The sequence below is a fragment of the Mus caroli genome, unplaced genomic scaffold (genome assembly GCF_978045245.1).
Source record: "Mus caroli unplaced genomic scaffold, Mus_caroli_1 scaffold_20, whole genome shotgun sequence".
NCBI classification, from domain to species: Eukaryota; Metazoa; Chordata; class Mammalia; order Rodentia; family Muridae; genus Mus; species Mus caroli.
Genome location: NW_028227275.1, coordinates 30,411,009 through 30,426,236, shown reverse-complemented (window position 1 = coordinate 30,426,236; position 15,228 = coordinate 30,411,009). Strand labels below are relative to the sequence as shown.

The following is a 15,228-nucleotide window of genomic DNA, read 5'->3' as shown; positions in this document are numbered from 1 at the left end:
CTTGGCAAAAAGGGCAATAGTGGTCATTTTTAAAAAATAAATTTATTTATTTATTTATTATGTGTAAGTACACTGTAGCTGCCTTCCGACACACCAGAAGAGGACATCCGATCCCATTACAGATGGTTGTGAGCCACCATGTGGTTGCTGGGACTTGAACTCAGGACCTCAGGAAGAGCAGTCAGTACTCTTAACTGCTGACCCATCTCTCCAGCCCCAACAGTGTTCATTTTCAACGATTTTTTTCCAGCATAAATTATTGGTAAAACAATTGCTTATAGGCATAAAATTTTCTTTATGAACCATACTTTCTGTAGTGTTCATGGCTTTTTGTTAAAGCTTATTTTTTTTTCTTTTGATTTCTATTGATATAACAGTGTCCATCAATAGTTACCCTGAAGGAATAGTTATCGTTTTATTCAGACTACTCAAACAATTTTAATCTTTATTATTTTTGCTTTAAGAAATTCACCAGATTGAGAGATAATTACTTCAAATGAAGTAATAAATATCTGTGCCATTTCAGAATTACGGAGTCTGAGTCAGTCAAAATCCAAATCAATGGGGTGCACTAAAATCTGAAACATTCATAATTAAAGTTTTAAAGTCATTATTATCAATATTTTATATTTTATTATATATGAAATTGTACACTACATAGATAGTCTCTGGGCTCAAAATAAAAAAAATGCATAGTTGTGTCTGGATATGTTTTAATTTTTATCTTGTTTTTATCATTGTTAGCATATCATATCGTCTGACATTTTCTGTGTCTCTATAGTAAATACATATGATACAATAAACAGCAAAGATTTAGAACCAAGGTCTCAGGGAACATGAAAAGCTTTAAAGCAACAGCTGCTTCCACAAATCAAAACAACCAACAGCTTAAAGTTTGTTACACTATAGTGTAAGGCAAAGGGAGCCAGAGACATCACTGTGGGCTAAGAAAGCAGTTGATGCTTAGTTTAAAAGAAAGAGTGAGAAAAAGGTCAAATGAAAGACTAGAATCCTTAAGACCTTGACACCTGTGCCCCTTACTAGGCATGAAATAATTAGGAGTTAGGCCACCTGTGTGCGCATGCCCACCTCAGCTGAGGTCAAGGTTCAACTATTTCCAGACTAGAGTTCAAGGAATTAAAAGACATGAGAAATCAGCCTAAGCTGCCTTTCTTTTAAAGTGAGGTTGCTTCTTTCTTCCCTCGGAGCTTAACTTTTTGTATACTTTCTGTGTCTTCCACCACAGGCCTTGTCATCTGCTGCTTTCTGCTCAGGGTCTTTCAGGTGATAGAGTGTAGTTTGTTCATTCATTGAAGAGAAAGAAAAATGAAGGAGGCATAAACATTTTATGGCCACAGAAGATGTTGCTGTGTGGGACTAGAAGAACATGGCTGATTTCAGTCAGGGTTAAGCTTGCAAGCTCTTTAGAAGTACTCTAGCACAGTACTTTAGAATCCTTGTTTACTTCCAGAAACCATTGGTTTTGAGTTGCAATCTCCTCCTCCTCCTCCTCTTTCTCCTCCTCCTCCTCCTCTTCTTTATCTCCTCCGCCTCTCCCTCCCCCCTTTCTAACCTAATAGCCAAAGTCACAGCAGAGATTCCGTCCATTCTCCAGAACAGATTCACAAGACGCATCTTAGAAAAACATTTAGCACTCCCAACTATGCGTTCAAGCTGTATCCTTCTCAGATCAAGAAGTCAAGGATTATCGGGTTGTTTCCATTGCTTGAACATTTTCATGCGATTGCTCATTGCAATGACTGATCCTGCTTAATTACCTATCACTGCTTCCAAGCCACCGCCAACACTTTCTGTCATAGAGTTCATGTTGTTATAGCTAGTTTCAGAGAGGCTCTACTTCACAAGTAAGCTTGATAGAAAGAGTGCAAACACTGATTTCCATACTGGATGGAGTTGCGCTGCTAGTAGATGATAACAAGAACTTTGTGTCAAGTCCTTGTCCCCAGGTGCCATCGGGTTAGCTTTACTTGCTTTTCTTAATATTACAGATAACTTCTCAGCGTCTTATCCACAAATGAACTTGGAATTATTCTCAGTGTCTAAGTCCTTTTCTCCCCTGAAATTCCCGTTGAAGCTGGAGGTAAACAGCAGTTAGAGTTAGATTGAGTGTGTTGGGAGGTCACAGATACTGCTGGATTCTGAGCTGTTAGAGAAATGTATTGCATGCTTTCCATGCAGAACACGTCAGGCGTGCATTAGGGAACACTCCAAGTGGCCTCCAGTGTAGTTGAAGCTAACTTGCTTGAGAGAACTGAGAGTAGCAAGTCAGTTGGCAAGTGACCAAGGAGGGGGGCTGCTACTCTATGAAGCCTTTAGGCATGTTCAGCTGCTTGCTGCTGTGAATCAACTCCAGTATGAGGGATATTGTTACAGATAAAGCCATCATAGAAGATGGAAGTAAGTGGACCTTTGAGACTAATTCTGAAGCCTATAGAAAGAAGCATAGCCAGAGACTGTATCACATTGACTCTAAAGGAGGTGTCTAGGGGTTAATTCCAGCCTTGTTGGCAGGTAACCTAGACAATATCAGAGAGAAAGTAAAACCATTTAGTACAGGGGTTCTTAATTAGCAAGACCTAATAATAGTTTTGGTTCCTAAAGAAATAGAGCTTAAAGTAAAAGGAAGGAATTCTCCTAGGCAGTCACAGTCAATACATCTTTATCAAGTGCTGGCTGAGCTCAATCTCAAGAAACACAGTATGCCCTCCCAGGTCACATCCTGTGAAAAGTTCATCTACTCAGCCATCTCACAATTTAGACACGATCTCCATGAGAGTAACACAAGATTGCTCGTTTGTTGTAAGCCTCGATTATGAATCATGGTGTAATGCTTTCTGCCCAGAGTTACAGCACCTGCTTGGTCAGGCCATTGGTGTATTATTCTCAGTAGGCTATTTGTTTCAGGTGGGTTCTTGGGTACTGGCTCTCATGGCATTTATAATCCAGGATGGGTTTAACTCTCCTAAAAAAGGAGACCATGTTCTTTCCCCCCAAGGATGGGGAAACTTGCATTCAAGGTCCCGTAACTACAGGAAAGGGTATGAGCCAGAAGTTGTGAGTATCACCATAGGATGTATCGAGCTGCTGACTTTAGAGATCTTGGGTTTGACAGTGGTATCCTTGGGCAAGGCGATAACCAGACTCTTATTATCACAGTTCCTGCTTATATGACAAACACTACTGTTAAGAGTATATTGTTGACTCATTTAGACATGGAAGTTGAGCACTGGAAGCAGAACTTATCATAAGCCAGATGAACACTGGTGTAGCAACATACTCTATGAATATGGGAAATGGTTATACTTTGATGGTGTCTCTGTATCGGACTTCCTCGGGATTTTCTCACATCTCTCAGATAGCACAGATGATGTCTGTCCACATGTCTATTCTAGACTTAGATGCCTGAGTTCTAGTTGGCCTTCTGCCTCATAAGTTGACAACAACCCACAAGCATCTGTTATTGCAAGCATCCTAGTTTACTGCATACAAGTGAAAGTATTGTTCCTTGCTGAGGTTTCTAGGAATTCTGCTCTAGTAGCTGCCTTTGCCCTTGGTGGACCAGTCCTTGGTGGCCTCCCTCATGACCATCTCTGTTCTACAGAGGAATCCCAGATCCTTTAACCTTTCAGTTGGCACTGCTTAAGGGTGGGATTCTTGCTTGTATTTCTGAGAACTACAGCCATCAAGTATGCAAGAGTCCTGATTGATCTGAGTGTGCTTGCGCTCTGCTCAGATCCTTACTGTTTTAATATTGTTGCTCTGAGGAGAGCCAAAGTAGTACTCAAAAACTAGATTGAAGATTAAGACTCTTAATTTGACATGACAAGGTCATCATGAATACTTAAGCTAATGAAATGGATATAACCACTAATAGTGAGACCTTAGCTCGTGACCTTTTCACAATGAAGCTTCCCTATCCAAGACTAATGAGTTTCCTCTTTATAAAAAGTGATGCTGCTCATGGTTTGTCTATGATTGACAAGTTTCAAAAGTCAAGTACAGTGATTGGGATAAGTCAACCTATGAAAATGAAATCAATAACAGAAGAAAGCCATTATTTTAATGACAAGGTTATGGTAACTATTCTAGGAATCAATAACTAAGGCTTGAATATACTCACTTAGATGGCTGTACAGTAGAAGCCATAGATAGACTCAGAAGGAATATGTTGGGAAAAACACTATATGGTGTTACTATGTCTTTTATTGATGAACATTTTTTCTATTCATGAAACTACAAGGCCTGTAAATATTGAAAAATCTGTTATCTTTAGGCCCGATGGTCTTATACAACCACAGACTTGGACAATAAGAGGGAAAAGACCTCTAAACATTGGATCTTGGTCATTTGTTAAAATTTACACAGGTGTTGGTACCAGATTACCAGAAAGGAAAATAGAGAAGATGGTTGAAGACCTTATTATACTGTGACTGTATCAAGCTTAGAAGAGAAGTTGGATCTAACCTTGTGGAACTGCTATACAACTTCCTTAGTGAGAAGGGAATTTGTCTACCTAGCTTGCCTGTTGTACTAGGCAGCACAGTGACCCAAAGATGCCAACTGCATCTTCCCTCTTGGTCTCTTCTTGTTAGCAAGAAAAGACAAGAATACATGGTCCTAGATACGATGACACCTATCAAAGTTGATAGGTGTTAAGATCATAACTCTGTCCACTCATTGTCCTTGTCCAAACACTGGTACCTCTCATTGTTTTTTAAAGCATATATAGTGCAAAAGGAAATGGAACTTATTGTATTCTCCAAGGAAACTCCAGTTGATGTTATACCAGACGATTGCCATGTTATAAATGTCGCAGTCAACAAGAGGGGAGACTCTACCATATTAGAGACCATTAAGAGATCTTATCTCTGTGGAGTGGTCTCATTATGATTTCAGTCATAGTTCTCACTGTCAACCATTATCTCAGGTGCTCATTACTTTGAGTTTAGAGGGGGTACTAAAGGTGCTATTTCTTGCAGTAATGCTCATACTAAAAATTTTTATGGATAAAGTCAGGTCAACCAATTAGATTAAATCAGGTGTGTTGAAAACCAGTAGTTCCCAAGATGCTTTTGTTTTGGCAGCATGACTATTGATTAATCAAATAGCTTTTCAAAATAGTTGCCAAGGCAATATTTAATTTCTTAGAGGCAATATGTTTGTTTCCTATAATGGTCTTAAAGTCAAGAGAGGGTCATTCTGAGTAGAATAAGAAAATGGATGGAGGGAGTACTGGCATCAATGATTAATTCTCTTCAGTGTTTCCAAGAACTTGCAAGGAAGGCATTAGGTCAACGTGTGCATTCTGTCTATTGGTATCATTCAAGCTACGAGGAGGGGGGGTTGTCTGTGGTCTTTGGTAGAGGACGTGTAGCATATAAATATGAAGCATTAGGTCCTTCTTTAGCTTTGGTTTATGATAAATGAGTTTCTGTGTCTTCCTTGTTCACCTCCTGTGAGTTACTCTTGTTGTGTGGGGCAATTTAAGAAGGAAAAAAACAGAGAAAGAAAGAAAGAAAGAAAGAAAGAAAGAAAGAAAGAAAGAAAGAAAGAAAAGGAAAGAAGGAAGGACGAAATAAAGAAAAAAAGAAAGACATGATGTCAGTAGAAAAGGGCAAGCTGTCAAATGAAGTGGAACTATGTTGAGAGAGAGAGAGAGAGAGAGAGAGAGAGAGAGAGAGAGAGAGAGAGAGAGAGAGAGAGACTTGTTTCCCAGTTTCACTGGTAATAGACCACAGCCACACCCAGAGTATGTTGGAGTTGCTGGTACATTTGTTTCTTTTAAACACTTTCTACCATAGGCCATTTAAGTGTGAGGACGTGAGAGCACTTGGCACTCCTTGATCAAAAAATGATTGAGACGGAAGGGAAAAACTGTGAAATGTACAGAATCCCCGAGTAAATATGTTCCATCCTCTTTGCTGTCTCCAGCTTTCTGTTTACATTAGCTATGAAATTCAATCTCCTAGCCAGTAAGGTGGCAAGTCAGGCTGTCTAAAAGTTTCACTCTCTACACAGGAGAAGGGCAAGGTTTGCCTCATAAATGGAGCTGTCTAAGCTAAAGATCATGTCCTGCTCAAATGGTTTGATGTATTCACGTAACTGTTGTTTTCTTTCAGTTCACCAGAACGTAAACATGGAGCCAAGATAGGAGGGGGGAAGTGAGAGTGATTATTAAGATATAGCTGTGATTTGTTTCTCAGCCTAGCTCCTCTCCGTGCTTTGGATTGTTAAATATACTCCATTTTATTATGTCGGTAAAATTGACATGTCCTGTCATGCTTTCTACAAGCCCTGATCCTCTTCTCTGTCTCCCCACCCCCCTGACAGTTATTCTGTTTCATATTTCTTACTGGAAAGTAAGATGAGCTTAGTAGGTGGAGGATTTTTGTCAGTGAGTTTCCCAGTTGGAACATAACTCACCAAGCTTCATAGTTCTTATGGAAAACCCATGTTCCTGCTCTCCCTTCAGAGTGTATAATATATTACATGATTGAGAAGGAAAGAATAAAAAGGGATGAAGTAAGTCCCATAATCCTGTCTTCCAGATAGGCCATGTAGAGTTAGACTAGGTATTCAACATTCCCGTAGGATCATGTATGCTTTATAACATGCTAGGTTCTAATGTTCTCACATGGAAAAATCTTGATCATTTCTCCATATTATTTTAATGATTGCAGAGTTTCAGGGACGTACACACATCGCCTACACATATCTGCTCTGTTGTACGTTTAATCCGTTTATAGGTTTTGCAATTATGCCACTGAAAATAAACTTTTACATAGCTACAGTTCTGTTCTTAAGATAAATTTCTAGAAATCAGAGTATTATGGGAAAGAAAGACCATTTTCATCTAAAGCATCTGCCAAGCTGTGTTTCACAAAAAGGGCCCCACTGCTCTCCCTACCAGTAGCACCTAGATTTTTGTAGCCCTGTCAGATATAGATTTCATTCTCTGCTTCTTTAAATAGGAATCTGTTTAATTTAGCATTTAGGATCATTACAGGCAAACTGAACACACTGCACACAGCTAAAGTGCTTCATAGTTACTTTTGTATTAACACTACAGGGCGTGCATCTATTACAAGATGACGTTTCAATGTTATTCTGACATAACAGCCGTGTACGAATAGAGTCTTAGACTTGTGCGGCAGTTAAACAGTAATTCACAGTTAAGTTATCCTCTTGTTTATAATGTGAAACTAAAGCTCAAAGTATCCCTCTGCAGCTCTCCTGGAAGCTCTCTTGGTTTGTTTTGAACACAGACAAACATACATGTGGCTTTTTTTGGCACACATATACATATACATATTATCTTTCTTACATGTGCTTTTAGTGTGAGATGCTTTTATAAGTTATACACTATGCACTTTTGGGTCATGGTTCTTTGAGAACTAATTAACACTCAGCACATTGGCCTACATATCAGTCCACAGTGCCAACTGAGTAGAAGCTGAGCTAACTGGTGTCAAGAGAACTTCTGTATGGCGTTCAAAGCATGTGATTCTCTGCAGCGATCTACACAGGCTGGTACTGTCTTCCTTCGAAAGAGTTCCAGTATGCAGGTTTAAGATGTGTTGTTGTTTGAATGTGAATGCCTCCATAGGCTCACCTGAATACTTCATCCCAGTGCTGTTTGGGGAACCTGTGAGACCTTTAGGAAGGGGGTCAGTGTGGGCAGACTTCATGCTGTGTAGCCTGTTCCACGCTTGGCTTTCTGAGCATAATGACCAGCACGCTGTCTTTCCCATCACCATGCCTTTTGTGTCAGCTCCTGTGTCTTTCCTGATAAATATACTCCCCCCTTTAGAGCTGAAAGCCACAATAAACCCTTTTCCCATTAAGTTGTCTCTGGCAGAGTATTTTGTCATCCTAACAGAGGAGAAACTAAGACCTAAGAACATTCTAACATTATCAGGTTTGAGTGATGTGTGTCTTTTGTATTAATGTGACTATCCTAAATGAACTAGTTAGTGAACTAGTCATTTATGGTTTAGCCACCAAGCATATCAAGCCTGAATAAGAATAGAAAAGAAAGGACGGCAATATTCAGAATACTGTGTGTTCATCTGTTCTTCATTTGCTATGAAATGTCTCCATCAGGTCCATGTTTTGAATACTTGATCCCCAGCTGGTGGGAACTATTTTGGGAGGCTGGAGAAACCTACAGTGTGGGGTCTAACTGAAAGAACTGGACCACTGGGGATAGATTCTTGGTGGTACATTATCCCTGACTGCTTCCTATCTCTCTACTTCCTGCCCAACATGAATAAAGAACTCTCCCACATCAGTCAAGCTTAGTGACACATGCCAATCCCAGGACTTGGGAGATGGAAGCAGAATCTGGAGTCCAAGACGATTGATGCCAGTCCAGGGTATATAAAGCCTCTCTCTAAGTAGAAAGGCAAATGATGAAGCGAAAAGAAAACACGTTCCCTCCACAAAGTGTCCTTGCTATCGGCAATGTTCTGCTCATGTGCTGGAGAACAAGAAAGCATGAATGAATCCCATGAAAGTGATCAGAATCAACAGGGCACTCTTCTCTCAGGTTGTTTGCTCGGGCGTGTGGAGAAATACGTCGTCATCGTAATCTGCTCAAATGGTTTCTCTTCAACTGCTGTATAATGTTTAACCACAGCAAGCTTGTTAACAAGGCAAACAGCATCTCCTCTGGGTGTAGGTTTTACGCATAGTTCTCAGTACATGGGACAGACAACACATACTGACACTCATGGCTTCCACAACAGAACCTAGCTAGCATTGCCATGCACAAGGAGCAGGTGACTGGACATGTTTGGGTTCCCCTGTTCTTCCAGTTCTGTAATCTGTGTGAATAATTGTGGCAAGACCAGGGACACATAGTCTCTTAAACTTTGTTAATAGGTTTGGAACTCTGATCTTCATCATAGGAAGGAGGGAGAGGGAGAGGGGGAGGGGGAGAGAGAGAGAGAGAGAGAGAGAGAGAGAGAGAGAGAGAGAGAGAGAAACACTGTGCTATTTGACATAGTGATTGCTTGAAGAAATCTTCCCCAAACAGTGAAACCCCTCATGGTTCCATCAGACTCTCATCTGCTTTTGATTTGAACTTCAGAGTGTCACAGATATGTGAAAGCTTTCAATATAAGATTCTTTTAACAAGTTTTTTTTTTCTTTTTGCCCATGAGGAGAAAGTTGTAAAATACTGTAGAATGTAATATTGAGTTATACTTAGCCATGTTTCTTGTCTTTCCCCCAGTTTAGAGGTTTCTTTTTTTTTTTTTTTTAAATGTGGATTTTTTTTTTAATAGTGTATATGAGCATGGGGCTGGCAGTCACTGCTCTACCAAAGATAATTCTGCATGTAGGGGCTGGGGATATAGAGACATGGCTCAGTGATGAAGACCATGCTTAGTGTTTGCAAGTCAGTCTTCCCCACACTGCCGCTGCTGCACACTGCCCACCCCACCACTGCCGCTGCTGCACACTGCCTGCCAGTTCTGGGGCTATGGGAATATGCATATCTACATATACACATAAATATACACATAGACATATATACACACATATTTGTGTATATAAGAAAAATTAGAGAAAAACCAAGAGGCTATGGATCTGAAGGAGAGCAAGGAGGGGTATATGGGAGAGACTGGAGGGAGGAAAGGAAAGGATGGAATGATGTAACTGTATTATAACGTTAAAAATAAAAGAGATAACTTTAAAAAGAGGAAAAACATTTCAAGTCTTCCAGCTGAACAGGAGACAGAGGTGAGGGACTTGTATAACTACTTTGATATAAAAGAGGTTAACCTTCTCCTAGTACAAGAGACTGATGCTTACTGTAAAAAGTTTAAGTAAAGCTTCTATCCCACCCTTCTTCCCTTTAACAAATTTTCCTAAGCGTTTATCACCACAGAAATCAGAATCTTGCTACTGTGGCCATGCCAGACTTTGAGTAGGTAGAAAATGCATGGCATTTGATTTGAAATTTTGTGTCAAAACTCAACTATACTATGATTAAAACAGGAGGATTTTATGCCTGTGGCACAATAGTTATTAAAGTCACTCTGGAAACCACCTGATTGTCTCTTGGTACCTGGTTGAGTAAATCAGAGAGAGAGGACAGCCTCGACCTAATACAAGCCATTCACAGGTTGAGTCGCCCACTCTTTGTTGTATAGGACAGTAGTCAAGACACTCAAACAGAGAGAGCAAGGTGCGAGGCAGTGTGCAACCTATGGAAGCTTAAAACGGTAAACCAGCTGGTGAAATATTCTCATTGGGAAGCAGTCAGATGCATTGTTTAGGGGTCAACCATCACAAAGCATTTGAACCAGCTATCACAAACAAGTTCGAGATCCCCTAAGATCCCGTTTAATGATTGCGTAGTATATAATGTCCCTCTTCTAATTTTTCAATTAAAAAGTTCCTACGGTTTTGATTTTTCATCTTCATATATATATATATATATATATATATACATATATATGCAATATATTATGCACATATATGCAATATATTAAACACACATATATATACACTATATACTATATTATATTCTACAAAACATATATAATATATAATATAAATTTATATTCTATATATTCGTAGATTTCCTTTTCTTGGTACTGACCTCCTAAGATCCCAGGTGGATGGAGGTTAACTGACCAGTCTCTCTGGCCCCAACCTGAGGGTCACCAGGAGAGGCTGAAACTTAACATACTCAGTGAGATGTACAGAAAAAGGTATCCACACTCCAGCAGTCCCCTGCATAGAGCCAGTAACCAGAGTGCATCAAGCATCTTCCCTACTCCTCTCCTAGAAAGCCCTTCTTCCTCCTGTTTTACAAACATGTCCCCTTGACCTTTCCTCTTATTGGGTACTCCTGAAGATTGCAGGCCTCGAGATCTGCCCTCCTAGAACAACAGGCAATGAACACACTTAGAGAAAGAGTTTCTCTGGATGAAGAAGCAGAGACCTGTGAACAAAAGGGCCATAGCCACTGAAGTCCTGCCAGAGTTCCTCTCTGAGAGCCCGAGTCGGAGTGCATACGCGGTTGCATGTCTCCCTTGAAAATTAACCACTTCCGGGAACACAGAAACAGATGAATATTCTAGGCCAGCTATGCTATTTAAGGAAAATGTTGGGACAATCAGTCAGTCCCTACTATCCTGTGAATAGTGAACCCAGCATTTTGTGGTTTTGATGCAGACTTCCAGAATACTAGAGAATAAATAAATTAGGAAGGTTGTTTTGTCCTCCCCCCGCAAAGAAATATGAAATTTAGTGAGGAAACATGCAGAGAGAATTCAATTTGGGGATTTTTTTTAATAAAGCCATTCTCATTCCAATCAATGGAATACAGGTGAAGCAAAAATGAAATAATTTCTTGGCAAGAGAAGTGTTACATTCTAGAATTTATGATTGTTTAGTAATTATTTTTAAATCAAAGTGATTGAAACAATTCTTTAGCATGTCAGAGGATCTAAAATATTCAGAATTAATTATTTGGCTTAAGTTGGCAGGCTTCTGCAAAATCTCTTCTGAATTCTGCCCATCATTTGGAATCACTTGCTTGGACATTCCCTCCCTTCCAATAACTGTTGGTCCCTTAGGTGAATATTAATTGGTTGTTAACTATTTTTGGTTGATGTTTTTTTTTGAAACCGAACATTGTTCTATAGAAAGAGCTGGCCAGAATGGACCTGAGTTCATGGGCATTCCTCTGCCCCAGCCTCCAAAATCCTGGGATTATAGGCAGAAGTACCAACCACACTTGTTAGAAGTTTTGAAGGTAGTTACACCAAATTCAAGCCCATATCACCAAAGCCATTTGAGTTTATCAATGTAGATACATTCTCTTTAAAGTAACTGACACACAGACAATATATCTTATTATTTTAACACCCCCCCCCTCTCTCTCTCTCTCACACACACACACACACAGAGCCCCAAATGTATCTATGCTTCTAACTTCATGATTATTAAATGTTAAATTTTATTTCAAGGACTACCAGCTGAGAGAGACAGAACTAGAGAGGAGAGATGTGTGTGTGTGTGTGTGTGTGTGTGTGTGTGTGTGTGTGTGTGTGTGTGAGAGAGAGAGAGAGAGAGAGAGAGAGAGAGAGAGAGAGAGAGAGAGAGAGAGAGAGAGAGAATCTATGCAAAGAGAGCACATCTCAGGAAATAAACTGATACTTTCATGTTAAATTTTAGGTGCCTATCACCGACTATTCCATTGCTCCTTACATTCGACACCCTAGACATGGAAGCAGAAAGGGTTACACATTTAAGAACTGTAAACCAAAATTACTTCAATATAGAATATTTATGAGTCAAGACAATCAACCGTGTACAAAAAAAATTTACATGCAAGAGAAACAAGGCAATGTAGCACCCTCTAGAAAAATAATTAAAAGTTTTGCTGCATTTACAGGTAAGTGCCACACTGAGGATTTACAACACAGTAATTTACTGCAATCACAGGGGAGTTCCATCAAGAAACAAAGTCCTTACACTCCAGAGTTTTTGGAAGGTATTGTCGGAATGCTTAATTACACACTGAAGATTCCTACATCCTTGGGATTGAGCTGACAAATCATAAAGGATTTTCGTAGCATATATTAGATAAAAAGAGTCCATCGCATTTAGACTGTGGGTTTAGTGTCTCTGGCAGGTGTGGAGCCTAGAAGAATTGCTGGCTTGATGGTGATCTTTCTGTATCCTGCAAGCCAGACCTTCCCCGCAGTAACAGCGCTGGAATATCTCCAGCCCGTGGGAGCCTTTCCGTCTGTGCTTGGTGCATACCTGACCTTCTTTAAGGACAGGTTTACAGATCTTGGACCAGAAGTGTCTTGCACAACACAGCCCTGCGGCGCAGTCTGATGATCGGAGGCAGACGGAGCCTTCTTGTCCTGTGAAGGAGACAGAAGGAAAATTACAGTTACTGCGAGGCCTGTACCATTCCATTGAGACAATTCTAAATGCACTTCTGATATATTAAATGGGAAGGCTGAGCCTGAAAGCCCCTTTACTACCTTTGGTGTGATATATTTTTGAAGTCAGTGTGGTTCTTCTGGGATATCCATCCCCGGCGGCGGCGTTATGGTCATTACCAAGGTTTTCAATGATGCTGTCCTCAATTTCCCCTCGAGGAAAATGGCTGTTGTCAGAGGGCATGCATATTCCTAAGAAAGCCAGAAATCGTGATTAATCCTCAGTTTGTTGCTGCTAATAGCCAAGACAGGAGCAGTGGGTTATGCAGACACCACTGTGAGATACCCCACTGCTGTCGCTGCCTTTCTATTTACCAAAACTCCCCAGAGAAAGCAGTATCAATGAGTGTACTGTTGAATCTTATGGAACTCCTCAGGTATAGCCATTTTAAATGCTTTCCTACTAATTGTAGTGGAGGCAGTAGAGACATTTCTGTCTATTTTAATATTACCCTTCGGGCTAGGACAAAGAAATCCAGTCACTTAAAAAAAAATAACCTTAAAAATAACTTCTCTGCTCTGGGTGCTAGCTGCGCAATGCAGTTCCGGCTGCCTGGAAGACTACGATCTCACCCGCTAGTTACTTTACTGTATAATTTTGATATTACGGAGATTTTAGTGAGTTGACTCTGGAATGCTGCTGTAACCTAGGAAGTTAGCCACCCCTCAAGTTTATTTCTGGAGACTTCTTTGAGACATTAACATTTTGTGGATCTGTGGTCGTCCGGGGGAAGAGTACTTCTTTGAAGGTAGTTGAGGGTGGAGGGAAAGGGGGGAAGGGGTGGACAGCCTGGGGTGTAAGCGGTACAGAGATCTCTTTTAAAAGCTGGCCAGCAGAGATTAATCATTCTAGCTCCCTGTTGACAACAGTTGTAATAGCCTTAGAGGAAAGAGAGACTGGCAAAGCCACGCAGAGTCCACCTTAAGAAAAAAGGTCTGGCTTTCCTTTCAAAACGACCTCTCCCCTTTCTCAAGTGCCCCAAGGCTCCCTGAAGATAATTGTTTGATGGAAGGGTCCACTTTCAGGTCTTGTTGTTAGATCACAGAGGGAGGCAAGGGAAGATAAACTTTCAAGTGCTCAAACACAAGCCAGCAACGATGATGTGTCAGGAGAACCCTTGCATGAGCATGCGTTTGCAGGTGGCGCCACCTTAGCTTTGACAGAACCAGACCATTTCGTTTGATTCCTGGGTCCTCAAAGGCAAGGTGGTTCTAATTTAAAAAGGAGTCCAAGACTCACCATTTTTGCAGTAGTTCCCGGGGCAGCACATAGCGTGCCTCATGCAGCGTTTCCTGCGCTTTCGGCAAGCCAGACAGATCTGTACACCTCCGACGCCGGCTGCCCCTCGGCTGGGGCTGGAGCAGTACTCGTCAGAGCCGCACTCCTCATCTTCTGCGCAAGGGTAGGGCTGTGGGAAGGGAGCGGACTGGTGAGCAACTCAAGCATCCTGGTACCCATACCTTCACGGTCCCCATCTGCCTCTTCAAAAACCCCTTAAGCGCGCTGCTCTTAATGCAGTGATTCCAAACACACCCCAAATCTCACACACCTAGGTCTTTCTGAGACCCCCGTCAGGATCACAGCGTCCTCAGATCCCCGAGACCCCTCCTTACCTGGTAGTTGTCAAGAGTCTGGTACTTGTTCCCGCCCTCGTAGAGAACTCCCGGCGCCACACTGACAGCAGAGCCCGGCTGTCCCCCAGCACCACCCAGCGGTGGGGGCAGGTTCTTGATCGCGTTGGAATTGATGAGAACTGAGTTCAAGGTGGCACTGGCTCCTAGCAGAGGGAGGCTGCAGAGAGCCATCGTTGTAAACACGGCCAAGAACCGGACAGCTGCCGCTGCACACACAACCGTCATCTCCGAAGGACGCAAACAGGCAAAGGTCAGGAAAAGAGAGGTCACTTTGCACAGCGGCTGGCTGCAGAGTCTGGACTGCGGAACCTCAACTTCGGGACCTCCACCGGTGGAGTCTCGGCTGCCAGGCGCACAGCTCTGCACGGCCACCGCCACCTCTGGCTGCCTTTATACTCAGGCTCCCAGCCCTCCCAGCTCCTCAGGGAAGACAACAAAGCGGGGATGGGATTTCAAAGCTTTGGGAGGAGCTGGGAGGGGGAGTGTTTGTGTATCGGAAGCAGGGAGGACTTTGACACTCTCCCCTCGCCCCTCCCTTGCACTGTGGTCCCCTTGTCCAGCTCACCTTAGAGTGTGGGTTACTAGAGCATTAGAGCCTAGC

At 41.6% G+C, this 15,228-nt stretch overlaps 1 protein-coding gene across 1 annotated transcript; it reads right to left on the bottom strand.

The window, feature by feature from the left end:
* Positions 1–12,287: 12,287 nt before the first annotated feature.
* Positions 12,288–14,986, bottom strand: Dkk1 (dickkopf Wnt signaling pathway inhibitor 1). Its single transcript, XM_021152560.2, has 4 exons — positions 14,607–14,986; positions 14,233–14,401; positions 13,035–13,184; positions 12,288–12,911 (listed from the first exon to the last, which is right to left on the bottom strand). Exons 1-4 carry the CDS (start codon positions 14,850–14,852, stop codon positions 12,658–12,660), a joined length of 819 nt encoding a protein of 272 aa, XP_021008219.1. The 5' UTR covers positions 14,853–14,986; the 3' UTR covers positions 12,288–12,657.
* Between the last annotated feature and the right edge of the window lie 242 nt (positions 14,987–15,228).